Here is a 20738-nt window from a genome sequence, read left to right as displayed (position 1 = left end):
CATGTAAAAATATCATATAGAATCAAAATTCAACATTGTACACCAATTTTTTTTTATTTTTAAAAGAAAAATTAAACATTGTACATATGTGTCTATCAAAATCAAACATCGTTAATCTAGAATCTCTACTCAGCCTATTTCCCACTTGACGTGAATTGATGGAGTATTAACATCTTCCAAACTATCCTATACAAAATAATTAAATAAACATGTTCACATTAGAGAAAAGTGTATATGTTAATACAATAAGAATGCTAATAAAAAATTAAAATAACCTTCACTGATATCCACATTCTTATAGACCTAGGACCACTAAAAAAAACTCACTGAAATTAAAAAATAACTGTATCCATTGCTCAACCTCTTAACAAATTGAATGCTTCAGCATCCTTAAGTCAAAAAATAAAAAAGACCATAAACCTCCTAGTGACCAACTCAAGTAGTTCCAGGGACGAACATAGAGGCAAGAATATGCTATAACCTTGTAACCACTTCTATGCCCTTGGCTTGCATACCAAATTACCAACAGATCGCACCATAAAAGAAACATTACAGTTCAAATTTCAATGATTGTCAAACACGGTAGACCTCAGGCATAGTTATTAAAAAGAATCTAAAGTCATAGATGAGAACCATACCTCAAGATTACTTCCATAAGGAAATGATGTGAAAGCATTAACTCAACGATGTGATCACAAACACAAAGAAGCCAATCTACTTCTCTCAACCACATTGCTTTATTTTCCAAAGGTAGACCTTTTTGTCTGCAGACCTTTATGAAGCTTAAAAATAAATCAGTCAAAAACAGATTGTGTCTATAAAAAGAGTGCATGTAAAATCAATAAAAAGAAAAGCTAACTACCAATTCAAAGCAGAGCTCTAATGTTGTCTCATCTTAGAAAAACCAATAACAACAACATTATGGATACAAACTCTACCAAAAATCAACTTTAGTATTAGAATAAAAATTGAAAAAGAAATATATGTAAACAATGGTTATAGCAATGGTGTTCAAGATGAGTTCTTATCAGCATTTATTTATTTATATTGAAAAGAAAAAAAAATCACATACTACTCCAAGTATTACAAAATAGTATTGCAAAAGAAACAAAACAATAGTATCTGAAGTATATTTGCATAGAACCCATACCTTATTCCAAATATCTACATAGGAAGATACACCAGATTTCAGTTAAGATGCGTCCCAAAAAATTGAAAAATCAGAATATATACAATAAAGAAAACCAAAGTCAATATTCAACACCAAAAATAGCAATAACTAATAAAAAATTAGAAACATAAATGATTCTAGTCTAGGCTTTGTAGATCTATATATCTCCATAGTCGGTCCCTGCTTACAATTTTCTTAGTGAGTCAAACTTTCATGCATGCAAATCTGCAGCGGATAAGTAAGAAAACAAAAAAAAGAGTTGGTCAGAGTAAGAACAAAAGTGAGTGAAGGGACAAATAGAAATAGAAAGGGTGAGAAGAAAAGAAAAATATAAAGAAGATTTTAAAATATTGGAAAGCACAATAGCCATTGGAGATATCTTGTTCCAAAATTAATTTACATGCTAGAGAATAAAAAATTGGAGTTCCTAGAAGAAAAGAATACGGCAGATGAAGGGGGAGTGAAACATTTGAGGCAAAAATAAATTGGGGGAGTGAAAATGTGATGAGGCAAAAATTGGAGTTCCTCAAAATTTAAAGTTCCAAGGTTAGCTTATATTCAGCCTCTATACTAAAGTTTGCAGAGATTATTTTCCAGTGAAGAACAGGACGACCAAGAATTCAAAACCTGTGTTAATCGAGCTCGTCACCAACCATAGTTATCTTTTGAGAGCTTAGTAGCCACTGTAGCTTCATAATCATCTTCCTGTAAGGACCAAATAAAATTTAACCAATCATCCAATGTTCCGCTATCATGTCTTCAACACTAACCTTACAACATTATAGGTCTTATAAGTATTTGTTAAAAATTTCCCTTACATTTTAGAAATATTTTATATCACTTACACCTAAATCATTCCACCTGTTGAGAGTCCATGCAATTTAAGGAAATGAAAACTGAGTTAGGGACCTTAATATAATTTTGAGAACTTGTTTTAAGGCATTTTACTTTTACATTATTCAACCCGAAACAGAACAATCACAGAATCCACAATCTGCAAAAAATATATTCAGTCAACTCTCCACATCACATGATATTGCAACGGAAGGCAACTCTATACTACTCTATGAGTAACATCTTTTAACATCACAAAATCTTTCTATAGAAAACCAAAATCAATTATCTTACATAGGTATAGATTCAAAGACTGAAATAGAAGGATTAGAGAGTATATCAAAATCACAGCATTATGGTGACAAGAACTATTTCTTGTTCCTTTAACATGGTAAAGAATGAAACAGTTCAACTTTCATCCTTAGCATTTTAATTAATCATACCATTTATGGCTTCCATGTTATTGTCCTTGTAAACACCTAGGGGTGATCCATGGACAGAAAGAAGCATCTCTCCAGGCTTGGGAACCCGAAGTGTTTTGGGTGTCATCCCAACAGAAAACCTCTGACTACTCACCTGCAAAACGCATATTCAGCTGTTAACTCTTCAGTTGAAGGCCATTTGTGACAACCTTTTACACTCAAAAACATATCAGAGTTCATTTAAATGAAATGCAGGAAGGAGAGATACTTACACCAGGAGTCAGAAGACCTTCTTGCATCGCTAACATCTGAGTTTCAGATGGCTCCTCCAAAGCCTATACAATAGACATTAAATCACTAAAAGAAGCAAAACATTTCCTTTTAAATTCATGGATAATCTAGATCATGTTACAGAAACGAACGGATGAGCAAGAATAATGTCAGTAGTACCCTCATGTTTCACAACCTATTTTTGTCACAAAAGGTAACTTAGCCTACTATTTTTGTCACAAAAGGTAACTTAGCCTACGATTATCAACGCTAACTAATGAAAGATTGAGCTCTATAAGTTAGAATTTTTTATTTTACATTATAATCATACATATTAATATTATATGTAATATTTAAGCCATGAGGTACATAAATATGCTTCTACCATATCCTTGCAAGTGATCCAAAGGTATGTGAGTGTAGCAGGTGAGTGTAGCAGGAGAGTGAAGAAAGAGAACATACAAAATCCTTGAAACACAGATTATCAGCACCAACAAAGCTTGTTCTCCCTGACAAAATGAAAGTAACTGAAGTCAGAAATATAAAATGCATCCATGTAGAAATTTAAATACATTTGTACTTCTATTTTTTGAAATCAGACCCTGAGCTTGCAGCCAATAAAGTTAGCTTATAAGACTGATAACTACACCTTTCAACATCATAGAGATGGATCATACAATCTCGTCCCCCTGAGGCAAGAAAGTTGAAGGTGAGAAAAACACAAGAAGGGGGGTTGAATTGTGTTTTGAAAAATTCTTCGTTTCTCCTAAACAACTGAATACACTGATCAGAAGCTAGATGAGACAGCTTCTGGAGTGATAATCAGAATCTAAATGCAGCGGAATAAAACAGAGAGAGAGAAGAAGAACGACACAAAGCAATTATACTGGTTCCTTCCACAATCCGGAAGTAGTCCAGTCCCCCTTGCACTTCCAAGGAGATTTCACTATGAGTAATATCTGATTACAAATGCTCAAGCACACAAGCAAGAGACTTCCTTTGCTCAAGCACACAAGCTAGAGACTTCCTTTGCTCAAGAACACAATCAAGAGACTTCCTGCTCAAGCAAAACTGCAAGAGACTTCCTAACTAAACAAAATTACACAGAAAATTGTTTAAGGTTGAACACTTGATATACAATCAGAGGTGCTCACAATACAAATCAGATACAGACTCAATGGACTTAAGAATTTCTAAGATATGACTATAAGACACAGAAATTCTAAGTGAATGCAGAACAATTTCAACAGAGGTTTGGCACTTGTAAAAATGTTATGAGTCTTTCGTTCAGCGTTCATGCATTACCAAATCTCTAGGTCTTCACTCCTTTATATAGAGGTGTGAAAGAGACGTTGTGAAATTGCCAGCACACCAAAGAGTCGTTGTTGAAGCTTGATCTTTCACCAACGATCTTTTGCCTGATTTGGTTGTTGTCCTACGAAGAACCAATTTGAAATCCATTCCTTATCCAAAGGAACATATATGCAGGCGAGACCGTATTCTGGAGCTGTTTTCTTGTCTTGTAGCGTGGACACAGAACAGAGTAGTGGAGAACGTGGTTGTACAATTCGTACAAAGTACAATGTCAACGCTTTCGTCCAAATTGAAAGCACAAGCCTTCAAACACCTTTGAAATGACCGTTGCAAAACTCCACTAATCCTTTGTTAGTGTTTTCGAATCCAATAGACAGCTTTTGCATTGATAATTCTTCAATTCTTGAATCTTTTGCAAATCCAGTTGAGATTCAGCTTCTGGTGAAATAGCTTCTGATGAGGCAGCTTCTGATGATATGACTTCTGCAGCTTCTGATGATGCAGCTTCTGATGATATGACTTCTGGACTTCTTGTCTTCAGGAGCACTATTCTTCAGGAGCAGCTTTACTTCAGGAGCGCTATTTCTTTCAGGAGCAGCTTGACTTCAGGAGCGCTTTGCCTTCAGAATCATCTAAGCTTCATTTTCTTTTGCTCTTTATTTGCTCATTCAGAACCAATGATGATGTAACTTTATAATTATGGTCCTGTACACTTGAACAAATATTAGCTAGTCCAATTTACAATTTTTAATACCTTGTTATCATCAAAACTCTTTAAGGTTCATTGTTAAACACATTTTGTTCCAACAATCTCCCCCTTTTTGATGATGACAAACAAAAGTATTTAAAATTGATCAATTGTTGTTAATCTAATTAACAAGTTGACTTTGGGGTTCTGAGGTTTGTAAGCTCAGAGTCTGAGGTTTGTAAGCTCAAACTCCCCCTGAGTCTGATAGTCTTTAAGGTGAGGTTTGTAAGCTCCCCCTAAGTTCTATCCAGGTTAATTAAATTCATTTTTCGCACAATAAAATTATCAGAGCTTTTAAAAAAAATTGAATCATTGAAAGAATTAACTTATAGATAAGAAGAATGGTTCAATTAATTTTACTTGAATTTTGATACTTCTTCGTTCGTTCATAGCTTATACCAATAAGGTAAAAAAAATGATAGAAGTTTTTCAAAAATTTCAAATGCCATTAATGGGGCTCAGAGCCTTTAAATACTTGTCACATATACTCCCCCTTTTGTCATTATCAAAAAAAATGAGATAAACAAATAAGCATAAAAGACAAAAAGATTTGAGAAAAACTCAAACAAAAGAGAGTATACAAGAAATTAATTAAATAAAACAGACCAAAATATATGAACATGAATATCCAATTATCAGAAGCAGCTAAGCAGTCAGAAGCAGTAAGCATTCAGAAGCATAAAAATAAAACAAGATGGTTTCAGAAGCAAGGACTAAGAATTTGAAAACAAGCAACAAACAAAAATAACACAAAGGTGTGCAACTAAGGGTTGGTTTGTTGTTGTTTCTTCATCTCCTCCATTTCTTCAATTTTCTTTTGCAACAGTTCTTCAAGCTGTTGTTGCCTCTGGAGAAGAGCTTGTTCCCTTTCTCTAGCTTCTTGCTGCTGCTGTGCCATCTGTTTCTTCAGAAGCTTACACAACCTTGCTTCTCTGGTTAAGTAATCCGTTTCTAAGAAGAAAGGCTGGTTTGCCAGGAGCAGTGTAGAACTTCTTACTCTGAGACTCTGATTCAAATGCTCCATTAGCCTTCTGACTGAAGCCTGCTTGACTCTGATGCATTTAGCCTTGATATCTTCAATAAGCTCAGCTGCCCGGTTCTGAAGAGATGCCCAGGAGTCTTCATATGCACTTGTGAGATCAATTGTCCTTCTTTGATCCACCAGATTATGCAATTGACTAAGGATTGTCAGAAGCTCAGAATTAATATATCCAGATTCCAGGATGTTTGTGGGTGGTTGTTCAAGGGTTTCAAGATCAGAATCACTGATTTCCAGGTCTTGAACAGGGTTAGGAACTGGAATGGTAAGGTGTGTTTGTGTGTTTGAAGATGAAGGCTGGTCAGAAGCAATGTGTGTGGTAGAGGTTGAGGCTTGAACATTGACTTGAGAGATGTCAACATCCATAGGAGTTGGTTCTGGGGAGTGTTCAATTTTAGTTGGTGGTTGTTGTGGTGAAGTTGATGTTTGAGTGTTGAGTTGGGGGTCAATGGTAGCTATTGGTGATTGTGGGGGTGGTGTGTGTTGATGGGGGTTTTCAGAAGCAGCTGCTTCTGGAGTTGTTTCAGAGGCCTTTTCTGAGGTGAATTCAACATTTTCTGGAGGAATCATGTTGAGGGGTTGAATGTTAAGGGGTTGAGGGTTAAGGCGAAAGATAGTATCAATGACTCTTTCTCTCTGCTCAGCCATTTCAGCCAACTTCTCATTAATTATGTGACCAACTGGTTCATAAGTAGTTGACTGAGGGGGCTTTGTGTTGGTTTTGGTTGATGTTGACTGGCTTTTTACTGGTTTTTGAAAAAGTTGGGCTAAGGGTATATCATCATCAGAATCTGAAGATGATGATGAGGATTTTGAAGAAGGTGAAGGAGAGTCACTGGATATCTCATGTACTACAGGTTCTGAGTGTGTGAAAATATTACCTGTAGTAGAGGGTTCTGAGCAATCATCTTTAGTAGTGTCAGGAATTTTAAGAAGTTGTGATGCTTCTGTTATTACCCTCTCTTGAAGCTCAGAAGCAATCTCCATAGCTTTTCCAATAGCTTCTGACACATTAGTAGCAGCTTCAGTCTTCTTAGAAACATGAGGAAAGTTCTTGGTCCTCCTTACTGCTTGCTTTCTTTTCTTCTTTGGTATAGCAGGTTGATCAAGAGTAATGCCAACATCCATGATCATCCTGGACTCCATGTCTTCAATGGCTTCTTCAATTGAAGGTACTGATGAACTACCAATCTTGAGCTTGTCAGTAGCAACTTTTGCCTTTTTAGCAGATTGTTCAACCTCTAGATATTGCTCTGCAGTCATCTTTCTTTTTGACTTTCTGCCTCTGGCTCGTGGCAGAGCACCACCATACATTTCCTCTGGAATATCTTCCTATCTGATTCTCTCATTGGTTGCCTCAAAATGTTCCTTGATATAGTACATCTGCACTTCAATGGGATCCTTCTTGCAGATGGGTGGAAAGTCCTTCATAAGATCAGACTTAACAAGTGATTCACTCAAATCTGTATGAAGCTTGGTGACAGCAGGGATCAACTTCATATTCTTGAGGATTTGTGCATTAATGAACTTTCCAGTTTTAGTATCAAGCAGCTCATCTGTGAAGGCTTCAGCACTGCTTAGCTTGTCCAAGACTCCTCCTTGATAGATTATTTCTGACAAGAGTCTTCCATAAGGTACCCAGGTTCTATTCTGCAGCTGACTCTGTTTCAGACACTCTATCAAGTATTTGAACATATATTTTGGCACGTTCACTTTCTCCTTCTTAATGAAGTGTTGAAGAAAGACCTTTTGTGCCAAATTGGGTTTCTCACTACCACCACATGGAAGTAAGTCCTCATTCTGAATCTTCAGAAGCAGCTTCTTATCCATGCTTAGATCAGCATACTTTCCTGCTTGCGTTGAGTTGTACAGGGCCAAGTTTACTTTCTCTTTCCAGAGGCGTTCTTCAGCTGTATTTGAGAGATCAATTCCAGAGTATTTTCCAGAGGCCTCTCTACAGAGTACAACTTCTATCTGCCATTCCGCAATTCTCACTGGAATACCACAAATACTTGACCTGATTTCAATACCTGTAAATGGCTCAAGTCTCATTTCTTCTTTGGTCTTCCCTTCCAGTTCGGGATAAATCAACACCATTTGACTTTCTTCAGTTATAGACGCAGCTTTGTCATAAACCTTAGCCCTCACCCAGAAGTGTCTTACCAATGCTTCGTATGTTGGTCCATTCAACATCTTGAAGTAATGCATAAGTTCCTGCTTTTCATAGTAGCTTCTGATCCAACACTCATGGAAGGCGAGTGATTCAAAATCCACCGGATTTTCTATTTGAACCTGTAGTTCCCATTCTTCCAATTTCATGCTTCTTCCTTTGTAGTCAAATTCAGGGACCATCCGTGAAGTAGATACTGAAACTTCTCGTTGCGAGCTTGATGATGCCATTTGATGATTGACGAAGATTTGAAGAAGATGAAGATTTTAGGGTTCTAAGGTTGAGAGAATGCGCTTACTTCGCAAGAGGTTTGAGAGCAAATGTGTTTGTTGGGAGTGAGTAGTGTGTGAATTGTCAAAGTGTTAAAAGTAAAACGATTGCAATTCAAAAGAGACAAACAAACATAACATTAATGACAAAATTGGGGGCGCGTGAAAAGTACTTTCAAAGCTATTAAATCATCATTGCCCTTTTAGTTATACACCAACACATACAGGCCACGTAAGAAGTTCACAGAGTAACTACCAAGTTAGTGGGCCAGAAGTTACTTTTTAAAAGGTAACTTCCAACGTTTCCACTAATTCAACTATTCAGAAGCAACAAATCCAGCTTCTGGACTTCAGATGCTGACGTCATCATCAGAAGCGAGTTTTCCTCAGAACCTCAATAAAGAGCTTCTGATGGACTACCGCTTCTGAACTAACTTCAGAACCTAAAACCCTATTCAGGAGCAAGCAAGCATTTAATCAGATACAAAGTGCATGTTCAAATTTTTCTTTATAAAATCAAATCTTTCAACAGTTAAAGGCTTAGTAAATATATCAGCCCATTGATTTTCAGTATCAATGAATTGTATATCTAAAATTCCTTTTTGAACATAATCTCTGATAAAATGGTGTTTGATTTCAATGTGCTTAGCTCTTGAATGCAAAATTGGATTTTTAGACAAACAAATAGCAGCAGTATTATCACAATAAATGGGAATACTGTTAGCAGTTATCTGATAATCTTCCAACTGATGTTTCATCCAAAGTAGTTGTGTACAACAACTTGCAGCTGAAATGTATTCTGCTTCTGCTGTAGACATAGCAATAGTTGTTTGTCTTTTGCTAGCCCAGGATATAAGATTATCACCCAGAAATTGACAGTTGCCACTGGTTGACTTTCTTTCAATCCTATCACCAGCATAATCAGCATCACAGAATCCAATTAGCTTATAATCTAACGATTTCCTATAAAGGAGTCCAAGATTAGTTGTTCCCTTCAAATACCTGAAGATTCTCTTGACAGCAGTCATATAAGATTCTCTAGGATCTGATTGGAATCTTGCACACAAGCATACACTGAATAAAATATCTGGCCTAGATGCAGTGAGGTATAACAAAGAACCAATCATACCTCTATACAGCTTCTGATCTACTTTAGCTCCTTCATCTTCTTTTCTTAAGTTGCACGTAGGGTGCATTGGAGTGTTCATCACTTTACAATCTTCAAGTTTGAACTTCTTCAGAAGCTCCTTTGTGTACTTTGATTGATGAACATAGACTCCATCTTTGCATTGATTGATTTGAATGCCTAGGAAGAACTTCAGCTCTCCCATCATGCTCATTTCAAATTCATCCTGCATTAACTCAGAAAATTCCTTGCAAAGAGATGCATTAGTAGAACCAAATATTATATCATCAACATATATTTGCACAACAAGAATATCTTTCTCAAGGGTCCTTCTGAAGAGTGTAGTATCAACCTGTCCTCTTTTAAAATCATTTTTGATTAAGAAATTACTTAGTCTATCATACCAAGCTCTGGGAGCTTGTTTCAAGCCATATAGTGATTTCTTCAGTTTAAAAACATGGTCCGGATATTTAATATCCTCAAATCTAGGAGGTTGTTTGACATACACTTCTTCTTCTATGACACCATTTAGAAATGCACTCTTGACATCCGTTTGATATAATATTATGCCATGATTAACTGCATAGGAAAGAAGTAACCTGATTGCTTCCAATCTTGCAACTGGAGCAAACGTTTCAGTGTAATCAATGCCTTCTTGTTGACTATACCCTTGTGCAACAAGCCTGGCTTTGTTTCTTGTTACTTCACCTTGCTCATTCAGCTTGTTTCTGAATACCCATTTTGTTCCAATAATGTTCTTGTGCTGAGGTTTGGGTACCAGATCCCACACATCATTTCTTTGAAATTGATTCAACTCTTCTTGCATAGCTAGGATCCATCCATCATCTGAAAGTGCTTCATCAACTGTTGTAGGTTCAATCATTGAGATTAGTCCAATCATTGACTCTTCTTGTCTGAAATGTGATCTTGTTCTTCTTGGACTATCTTTGTTTCCAATGATTAGCTCCTCAGGATGTGAAGACTTGTGTTTGAAAGTGTTTCTGGGAGGATCTTTTTGATGTGAGCCATCTTGTGCTTCATCAGAAGCTGTTTCATCTTGCGCTTCTGATGTGGGTTCAGCTTCTGGACTATCTTCAGATTCAGCTATCTGATCAGGTTCTGGAGTAGCTTCAGGAACCTGTATCTCTGCAGAACTTTCACCTTGCTTTGAAGTTTTAACTTCAAGCTCCTTGTCATCAAATTTAACATGCATAGATTCTTCAACACAAAGTGTTTCTGAATTATACACTCTGTATGCCTTTGACCTTTCAGAGTAACCTAAAAAGATTCCTCTTTGGGCCTTGGCATCAAATTTCTTTAGGTAGAGCTTGTTGTTCAGAATGTAACATGTACATCCAAATTGATGAAAGTAAGAGATATTGGGTTTTCTTCCTTTAAAGAGTTCATATGCTGTTTTCTCCAAAATAGGTCTAATATAGATCCTGTTTTGAACATAGCATGCTGTATTCACTGCTTCTGCCCAAAAATGTTTTGGTAAATTGTTTTCATGAATCATGGTTCTGGCCATTTCTTGTAAAGTTCTATTCTTTCTCTCTACAACCCCATTTTGTTGTGGTGTTCTAGGAGAAGAGAATTCATGGAAAATTCCATGTTTTTCACAAAAAGCTTCAAATGGCTCATTTTCAAATTCTCCACCATGATCACTTCTGATTTTCAAAATTTTTGATTCTTTTTCAGATTGAATTTGAGTGCAGAAGCTACTGAATACATCACACGCAACATCTTTACTCTTTATGAATTTCACCCAAGTCCATCTGCTGTAATCATCAACAATGACTAATCCATATCTACTTCCATATAAGGATGCAGTACTCACTGGTCCAAATAAATCAATATGGAGTAATTCTAAAGGTCTTGAGGTTGAAACAATGTCTTTGGTTTTAAAAGATGATTTCACAATTTTCCCTCTCTGACATGCACCACAGAGTGCATCTGAATGATAGTCAATGTCTGGTAGCCCTTTCACAAGTTGTAACTTACTAAGCTTAGAGATTAACCTCCAGTTAGCATGTCCCAACCTTCTGTGCCACATCCATTTCTTATCATTCACTGATAGTAGGCAAACCACCTTCTGATCAGCCAGTTCAGAAAAATTGATTTTATAGACATTGTCAACTCTCTTTCCCTTGAACACAATGGATTTGTCTTCCTTGTTGATTACTGTACAGTTGGGTTTTTCAAAAAGCACATCATAACCATTATCACAAAATTGACTAATGCTCAAAAGGTTATGTTCAAGACCATCTACCAACCATACATTATTAATTGAGGTAGAGGAATTACCAATAGTTCCTGTACCTATGATCTTGCCTGACTGGTTGCCTCCAAATTTCAAATTTCCTCCCTCTTTCATTGTTAGGCTGAGGAACATGGACTTGTCTCCTGTCATGTGTCTTGAGCAACCGCTGTCTAGGTACCATGATCTTTGCTTTGGCACTGCTCTTAGACATACCTGCATCATTGACATTTTTAGTTTTAGGTACCCATTGTTCTATGGGTCCTGGAAGGTTAGTACTTAAGGCTTTACTCTTCACTTCTTGTACCTTGTGCTGTGAGTTGGGTTGCTTCTGATTAACCATCACCTTAGGTTTTGGTACTTCAGAAGCAGTAACTGTCTTCTTCTAAAACTTAGACTTCAGAACCCCAGATTTTGGTTTCACCAGACTCTGAGGAATAGGTTCTGATCTTTTCAGGATCCTAACCTTTGAAGTCTTGGAATCAGATTTGATCATAGCATTTGACTTAGAGTTCTTTGGCTTTGAAATAATCTTAGCCTTAGAACTAGAAGCTTCAGGTTCTGATTGAACAACAGTTTCCAACTCAGCCCCTTCTGGTACAAAGAATGTTTTCAGACCTTCCTTGATGCATTCACAACAAGACTTTAGATTGGTTTTCTCAAGTTTCACCTCTGGAAAACCAATTCCTCTGCCATTGTTCTTGTAAATGCTATAAATCATAGAAGCTACTCTGCTTCTGTCAATGCCAGATATAATGAAATCTTCAAGAGCAATTTCATGATTACTTAAATGTTTTTCATTACACTTTTCTTGTAGCTTCTGACATAAGAACCTGAGCTGATCTTCATATGTTTTACACATGAAGTCAAAGCCCCTAAGTCCTTGTTCAGAAGCTTTCAGATCCAATAGAGTTGATTTTTGCTGTTGTACCAAATCAGCATATTTTTCTTTTAAATCCTTCAACTCATTGGTTCTTACTTCAAAATGTGTAAGAAGTTCTTTAAGAGACTCAACAAGTTCATCTCTGGGAATTTTGGAATATACCTCGTTTTCATCTTCTGAGTCTGAATCTGATCCAGCTTCTGAAGTTGCTGTTGCTACCAACCCAACAGCTACCTTTGCATCTTCATCAGCTTCCTCTTTATCAGATCCAGATTCACTACCCAAATCATCCCAGGTTGCCATTAAACTCTGCTTAATCTGCTTCTTGAGTTTGCTTGGTTTGAATGTGGACCTCTTTGACTTGTCCTTTGACTTTTCTCTTTGAAGATCAGGGCATTCAGCAATGAAGTGTCCAGGCTTCTTACAGTTGAAGCATCCCTTCTGATCTTCTTTCTTTGAGCTTCTGGAGTTACCCCTTCTGGAGAGAAACTTTCTGTTCTTCTTGGCCAGATATTGAAGTCTGTTTGAGAGCATGGCCATTTCAGCAGCATCTGGTTCAGAATCTGAACTTGACTGTTCTTCCTCTTCAGATTCAACTACTTTGAGAGCTTTTGATGACTTGCCTTTGGATGGAAGAGCTATTGATTTACTCTTCTTAGTAGACTCATGTTCATTAAGACTTAACTCATGAACTTTGAGAGAACTAACAAGATCTTCGACACTTAAAGTGTTTAAATCTTTAGCTTCCTCAATGGCAGTCACCTTTGGTCTCCATCTGGCAGGTAAGCTTCTGAGTATCTTGCTTACATGATCAGAAGCAACATAGCTCTTCTTTAGAATCTGTAGCCCAGAAACTAAGGTTTGAAACCTTGAGTACATTTCCTCAATAGTTTCACCATCCTTCATCTTGAATAACTCATACTGATGTACAAGCAGGAGAGCCTTTGCTTCTTTCACCTTCTTGCTCCCTTCATAATTTGAACAGAGAGAAGCAAACATAGCTTTAGCAGTGGATTTGTCACTCATCTTCATGTATTCTGCTTTGGGTATGGCAGTGACAAGAGCTCCTCTGATAATATGATGCTTCTTGTAGAGTTTCCTCAGTTCTGGAGTATGTTTCTTTCTATCCACAGCAGCTCCTTCTTCATCAAGGACTAAATCACCAACACCATCTTCCAGAATATCCCATAATTCTTCATCTAGGCTCATGATGTAACTGTAAAAATTGGTCTTCCACCAAGAGAACTCTTCAGCATCTCCATTGAACTTTGGAACTTTTCCAACACTGGTTTTCTTACTATCACTATAATCATGTGAGACATTTTTATAGCTAGTATCACTAGAACCAGAACCATTAGGAGGAGGAGTAGTCATGTTTTTCTCAGATCTTTGACTGTTGCACGGTTAAGTGTTACACAACAGACCAAGGCTCTAGATACCAATTGAAGGTGAGAAAAACACAAGAAGGGGGGTTGAATTGTGTTTTGAAAAATTCTTCGTTTCTCCTAAACAACTGAATACACTGATCAGAAGCTAGATGAGACAGCTTCTGGAGTGATAATCAGAATCTAAATGCAGCGGAATAAAACAGAGAGAGAGAGAAGAACGACACAAAGCAATTATACTGGTTCCTTCCACAATCCGGAAGTAGTCCAGTCCCCCTTGCACTTCCAAGGAGATTTCACTATGAGTAATATCTGATTACAAATGCTCAAGCACACAAGCAAGAGACTTCCTTTGCTCAAGCACACAAGCTAGAGACTTCCTTTGCTCAAGAACACAATCAAGAGACTTCCTGCTCAAGCACAACTGCAAGAGACTTCCTAACTAAACAAAATTACACAGAAAATTGTTTAAGTTTGAACACTTGATATACAATCAGAGGTGCTCACAATACAAATCAGATACAGACTCAATGGACTTAAGAATTTCTAAGATATGACTATAAGACACAGAAATTCTAAGTGAATGCAGAACAATTTCAGCAGAGGTTTGGCACTTGTAAAAATGTTATGAGTCTTTCGTTCAGCGTTCATGCATTACCAAATCTCTAGGTCTTCACTCCTTTATATAGAGGTGTGAAAGAGACGTTGTGAAATTGCCAGCACACCAAAGAGTCGTTGTTGAAGCTTGATCTTTCACCAATGATCTTTTGCCTGATTTGGTTGTTGTCCTACGAAGAACCAATTTGAAATCCATTCCTTATCCAAAGGAACATATATGCAGGCGAGACCGTATTCTGGAGCTGTTTTCTTGTCTTGTAGCGTGGACACAGAACAGAGTAGTGGAGAACGTGGTTGTACAATTCGTACAAAGTACAATGTCAACGCTTTCGTCCAAATTGCAAGCACAAGCCTTCAAACACCTTTGAAATGACCGTTGCAAAACTCCACTAATCCTTTGTTAGTGTTTTCGAATCCAATAGACAGCTTTTGCATTGATAATTCTTCAATTCTTGAATCTTTTGCAAATCCAGTTGAGATTCAGCTTCTGGTGAAATAGCTTCTGATGAGGCAGCTTCTGATGATATGACTTCTGCAGCTTCAGATGATGCAGCTTCTGATGATGCAGCTTCTGATGATATGACTTCTGGACTTCTTGTCTTCAGGAGCACTATTCTTCAGGAGCAGCTTTACTTCAGGAGCGCTATTTCTTTCAGGAGCAGCTTGACTTCAGGAGCGCTTTGCCTTCAGAATCATCTAAGCTTCATTTTCTTTTGCTCTTTATTTGCTCATTCAGAACCAATGATGATGTAACTTTATAATTATGGTCCTGTACACTTGAACAAATATTAGCTAGTCCAATTTACAATTTTTAATACCTTGTTATCATCAAAACTCTTTAAGGTTCATTGTTAAACACATTTTGTTCCAACAAAAGTAACTGCCTTTTGCAATCAAAATCACAAATTCATACCTACACAATCAAAATCAGCACTAAACATCTGTTGGCTCATATATAATATTTGTGTACCGTTACCAGCACCAACCATGCGCGCTTCAATCGCATTAGCAAAGTAATGAGCTGTTCTCTGTGATGCATCACCTGAAGGACAAGAATGCTTCCTAATCTGCTTCAACAATTCATTAGTAGTCCTATTGTCATTAGCAGACACAGCTTGTGCACACAGAACCAAAAGGGTCCTCAAATCCACAACAGCCCTCTTCCTCCCTTGTTTCTTCGAACACGCCTTCCCTCCATCAAGTTCACCAACATGTGTTCTACTCTCCACCACTGATCCATCCTTTTGTTCAGCACACAACGGCACATTTTCTTTTTGTAAGTTGCATGGCCAATGAATTCAAATTTCTGTACATACCAGATGCACCATGTAGAACCTGTAGCAAAAAACATTTTACGCTAAAGTTTCAATTCCATGACAAATATTATATCCAATACACAATGAAGAAATGCAATTCACCTCAACATTTTCAATCTTTGCAAAAATTTGAGTCTCGCTTAGATCACCTAATGTAGAATTATAAGTGTCCCTACAACACTATATAACATGACTAATAAAAATAGTTCTTCTAAGTGCCTATGATACCACACCACTCCTATCAAAGAGGAATAAGCTAAATGTTGCTTCACCAACAAATGCCAACATGTTTAATATTAACCCAGACCCTGCACCTAGACACAGCAGGAAAAAAACCAGCAAAAATGATAAAAAAAAAACATCAGCAGCAAAGCCACAAAGAAAGCTAGTAACCACACCAAAAACCAGACCAGCAAAATGAAGAAAAAGGACACCAAAACTCAGCAACACAGGCTGATCAAAACAAATCTAAGGCACAAGTTTGAAAAGTTCTACCTCTTCTTGTTGTTCTTCTACTTTTTCCTCCTATTCATTCATTAGTTCATCCCACCATTGTTTCATTTCTCTCAAACGATCCTTCATCCTTTTTAGCATCTGCAATCACATAAAAAACAGGAAAAAAAAATGCAGGATTCCAAATCCAAAAAAATCAAATTTTTCTAAGAAACAAAACAAAACAAATTATAAATGATCACTAATTTCCCAAGTTCATAGACAACAATTCCCATTTAGAGCATAACACTAAATTCATACAACAATTTCAGTCCTATACAACCAAATTAAAGCCTAAAAGAAGAAACTCACCTTGCTAAATCAACACCAAACCAAACACTGTTAACCAAACCAAACAAAAAACTGAAATCACCAAACAACAAACCAAATTAAAAACAAACCCAGAAAATCAACCAAAAAAAAATACAAAATCACCAAACAACAAACCTAGAAACTTCAATTTTGCAACTTCAATTTTGCAGACGTGCAACAACAAACAATTACATAACGAAAACACAAAAACCCAATCAAACAAAACTCACCATACTCTTCACAATTCAATCTTCTACTATCTACCTCACACAAAACACTGTTAGAACAAAACCAAAGCACAAAAAAACCAACAAAACACAAAAACAGAACAAAATCACAATAAAATCATAAAAATTGAACCAAAAAAGAACATGCAAAGCAATAAGAAAAAACCACTGACCTTGAAACTTGATGGCAACTGAACCTGAGGAAGAAGATGAATTACAACCTTAGAACAAAACCAAATCACAAAAAAAAAACAACAAAACAAAGACATGCAACACAATCAAAAGAAAAGGGAACCGGATCAGAACCTGTTATGGAGAAAGAAAATGGAACCGGACTCCAGTGATGAGAAGCATGAATGAAGCGGTGGGAAGGAGTGAATGAAATGAAATAGTGGGAAAGAAGAATGAAATGAAACCGTACCACAACATATATATATATATAGGGGGAATATAGTTATTTACCAATTTACCAAAATACCCCTCTAAGGGCAAAATCGTAAAAAGCACGGACAATTATTTTCCTATTTAGTTTAGTAGATACAAACAAATTTAGTAGAATATTGTGCAACCATGCAATTTCCTTTAATTAGACTAGAGGTGTGAGTCGTCAAATGTCCATTTGGTTCAGCCTTTTCTAAAAGCGGGGATCTAGAGTTGTTGTTGACCACCAAATTTAAAGAGCTTTCCAAGAACTTGTCTTGTTGTTTAGGAAAATCCTGAATATGAGTTGCTGGAATGAAGCATAACTCTTCTCGAGAGATATCAATGTCACTGAAAATAGTATCTTCCTCCGTTGTCACAATGTCAATCCTCTGTTGTTCTATATGGCTAGATGGTTACCAACCTAGAGGGGGGTGAATAGCGCTTTTGAAAAACTTTTCGGAGATTTAGTGAAAAACGATTTTAACAAATTGACTATTTGAAATTTGCTTGAACAATCACAAACAATGAATCAACAAATATCAAATATATGTAGAATAAGATTTTATCTTAGAATTGAGAGATTCACGATACAAATCTTTCTAACACAATCAATTATTAACAATCCTTGAACAAGATATACAATTTCAAACCAAACCTATATGACAATAAAACTAATTATCAAGTGAAAATTCAATACACATGAAATTGAACAATTGAATGAGTATTGCAATTAATTGATCCAAGTAAAATTGATTTAACCTAAATCAAATGGATTAAGATTAACCTTTTGAGAAAACACTACTTAGATCAATACTAGCAATTCACAAGTCAACTATTCAGTTAATCAAGTGCAATATTAAAAGTAAAGAGAGAGAGAGAGAGAGAGAGAGAGAGAGAGAGAGAGAGAGAGAACACCAATGTTTATAATAGTTCACCCTTGTTCGTCCTTGCTAAGGGTTACCTCTACTCTACTAGATGAAGTACTCCTTCACCAAGGTCATCCACTATGTATGAAAAGTTGTTTACAATGTTTACAAGAGTTCCTTCAAATGAAAGTCCTAATTCTTCAACTCCTATGTAAAACAAAGCTCCCCCAAACTTCAAGTACCCCTTGAATTTGGTGCTCCTTGAATCTTCGAATCCTTGAATTACCCGTGCACTCCTTCGATCTCTTCACTCGAGTCTTCAATGCTACGTTCTGTAAACGAACCCCCTTCGACTTCAGGAACGGTTAGAAAGACCCCCAAGACCATTGGAGGTGGAATGAGATTATTCACTTCCTTTGAAGCCTTGATTATGCCTAATCAATCTTCTTGAGAGAACCAACTTACAATCCCTACTACCACTCTAGAGAATCTACACACTCAAAGACAAAGTGATTCTAAGAAAAAGTGTTTAATCTTGAATAATGTATGAGCAATGAGTTTTTGAGACCTAGATAGAATAGATGCAAATGATTTAATGATCTTGGAGTTGTGAGGAGAGTACAATATATAGGAGCAAGGGGAAAGGCCAAATTTTCGCACAAAATGAACTGTGTGAATCGATTCACTTACTATTTGAATCGATTCAGACCATATAAGACAAGGGAAAATTATGATGAAGAATGAAACATGTCAAGTGATAATTGAGTTGACTCAAGTAGCCCAGAAGGTGTTTGATACGATTCAAAACAATTTTGAATCGATTCAGACCATGTCAGAGAGTTTGATGAATCGTTTCACTGAAATTTGAGTCGATTCATGCAAGAAAGAAGTGAAAAATTGATGCTGACAGCATTTGATTCGATTCAGACTTTTTGTGAATCGATTCAGTTGTGAATCGATTCAAGAAAATTGTGAATCGATTCACTGTGAATCTATTCACGAAAATTGTGAATAGATTCACTGCGATACTATTCAGCAAAATTTGACTCGGTTCAAAAAGAGTGACACAAGGAAAATGGACAAAAGGAATGCTTGATATGAATCAATGAATCATGAATAGAATCAAGCAATTTACGGATGAATTTTCCATATATTACAACACACAAGACATCAAAGAATCACATGACAACACACAAGACATCAAAGAATCACATGACACTATGAGACATGATTTGCTAGGGTGCTTTAACAAGTTTCTAAGTTAAAGCTAATCAACATAAAAGAATATCATCTAACAAACCTAGCAATCTTAGACATCATCAAAACATAAACTAAAGCAATAAGAAATATTAACTTCATTCTCATCTTCAATAATATCATATTCTTTTACTTAACATCATATGAACTCTTTTTTTTTTCCATGTTGACTTTTTTATCCTAAGTTCACATGATTGTAGAATCTGATGTTAATGAAGGTGAGAAAATTGACATTATGACAGTTGAGAAAGATACTTCTTTCAGTGACTCTGATATCTCTCAACAAGAGTTATAGTTGCTGCCAGCGACTCCTACTCGGGATGTTCACGAACAACAAGAAAAGTGCTCAGAAAGCTCTTTAAATTTGGTGGATAACAATAACTTGAGATCCCCGCTTTCACAAAAGACTGATTCAAATGGACATTTGACGAATCATGCCTCTAGTCTAGTTAAAGGTAATTTCATGGTTGCACAATATGATTCTAAAATATTTTGAATTCTAATATTAAATAAGCTATTTTGGATAATCGACTAAAGAAAGCGCTTATATCATAAGCACATAACACATAAGTTGACATTCCAATAAACCATAATTGGTTATGCACATCTACACATATAATATTAACTATTAAGTTGTTTATTAATATGTGATATTATCCACTATACTTTTTAACGTGTGTTGCACATTTAAGAGGATCCAAATCCTTTAAAAGGACTCAAATATTTATTTGATTGTAGGCTCCTTCCCCATGTTGTTCTCATAATATGCATATCTCAAATTCAATTAATATTATATCAAATGTGTTAAAAAAAATCTGCATATTGAGTTCAACATTTTTTACACATGATGTTGGGAAAGCTAATATTATAAGAAAGGGAGAATGTTAAGAGAATGTTAAGAGAAAGTCAAGAAATCCTCATAAGCTAGCAAATAAACAAAACCAAAAGTAAATCTTTAGCTAAAAAGAATAACGGTATATGAAAATAATTTTTTTTTAAGGAAGAAAATAACTTTTTAACAAGGGGTTGATTAAAAAAATCCATAGGGTCTTCTTGTGTGATAGTTTAATAATGTTTATATAGAGCTCGAACTCATCTGATGAAAAATCACTGAACCAAGTATATAACTTGAAAAATTAGTGCAGGATAGCCAACTGATGAAAGGGAAAGGAAATGATTATCAATGGAAAAAAAAAAGATAGAAGAAGGTAAAATAGTCAAATGTGCTTTTGAATAAAAGAATGAATAATGGCAGATTTCAATTCTTTTATTCAAAAGCACATTTGACTATTTTACCTTCTATCTTTTTTTTCCATTGATTATCATTTCCTTTCCCTTT

At 36.1% G+C, this 20738-nt stretch overlaps 1 protein-coding gene and 1 long non-coding RNA gene across 12 annotated transcripts; both read right to left on the bottom strand.

The window, feature by feature from the left end:
• Nucleotides 1-199: 199 nt before the first annotated feature.
• LOC146937295 (uncharacterized) lies at nucleotides 200-3401 on the bottom strand. Of its 10 annotated transcripts, XR_015030896.1 has the most exons (9): nucleotides 3160-3395; nucleotides 2700-2762; nucleotides 2449-2581; nucleotides 2017-2032; nucleotides 1799-1876; nucleotides 1361-1396; nucleotides 1151-1228; nucleotides 639-772; nucleotides 200-506 (listed from the first exon to the last, which is right to left on the bottom strand). XR_015030896.1 is itself a non-coding variant. In XM_085751684.1 (5 exons), exons 1-5 carry the CDS (start codon nucleotides 3357-3359, stop codon nucleotides 2131-2133), a joined length of 291 nt encoding a protein of 96 aa, XP_085607810.1. In that variant the 5' UTR covers nucleotides 3360-3401; the 3' UTR covers nucleotides 1813-2130. The 10 variants fall into 10 exon arrangements, 4 of the variants coding, with proteins under 4 accessions (XP_085607810.1, XP_085607809.1, XP_085607807.1 ...); XR_015030895.1 differs by having other exon boundaries at nucleotides 200-782; XR_015030894.1 differs by having other exon boundaries at nucleotides 200-772.
• An 11930-nt stretch (nucleotides 3402-15331) lies between these two features.
• Nucleotides 15332-17016, bottom strand: LOC146937294 (uncharacterized). 2 transcript variants are annotated; one of them, XR_015030890.1, is made up of 4 exons: nucleotides 16318-17016; nucleotides 15925-16136; nucleotides 15549-15841; nucleotides 15332-15419 (listed from the first exon to the last, which is right to left on the bottom strand). It is a non-coding gene; the product is annotated as an uncharacterized LOC146937294 (long non-coding RNA). The 2 variants fall into 2 exon arrangements; XR_015030891.1 differs by lacking the exon at nucleotides 15925-16136.
• Between the last annotated feature and the right edge of the window lie 3722 nt (nucleotides 17017-20738).

This window comes from Medicago sativa, chromosome 3 (genome assembly GCF_051527215.1).
Source record: "Medicago sativa cultivar Bolivia chromosome 3, Bolivia_mono, whole genome shotgun sequence".
NCBI lineage: Eukaryota > Viridiplantae > Streptophyta > Magnoliopsida > Fabales > Fabaceae > Medicago > Medicago sativa.
The sequence above is the reverse complement of the archived record's forward strand: the minus strand, read 5'-3'. Positions and strand labels throughout refer to the sequence as shown.

Excerpts from the sequence above, each read along its gene's own strand:
- LOC146937295 (XM_085751681.1), bottom strand. The coding sequence starts at position 3,249 with ATGCATTTTATATTTCTGACTTCAGTTACTTTCATTTTGTCAGGGAGA. Across the intron at positions 2,582-2,699 it reads AAGGTCTTCTGACTCCTGGT|GTGAGTAGTCAGAGGTTTTC; the intron begins GTAAGTATCTCT and ends TGCGTTTTGCAG. Across the intron at positions 2,166-2,448 it reads TAACATGGAAGCCATAAATG|ATTGTGGATTCTGTGATTGT; the intron begins GTATGATTAATT and ends TATTTTTTGCAG.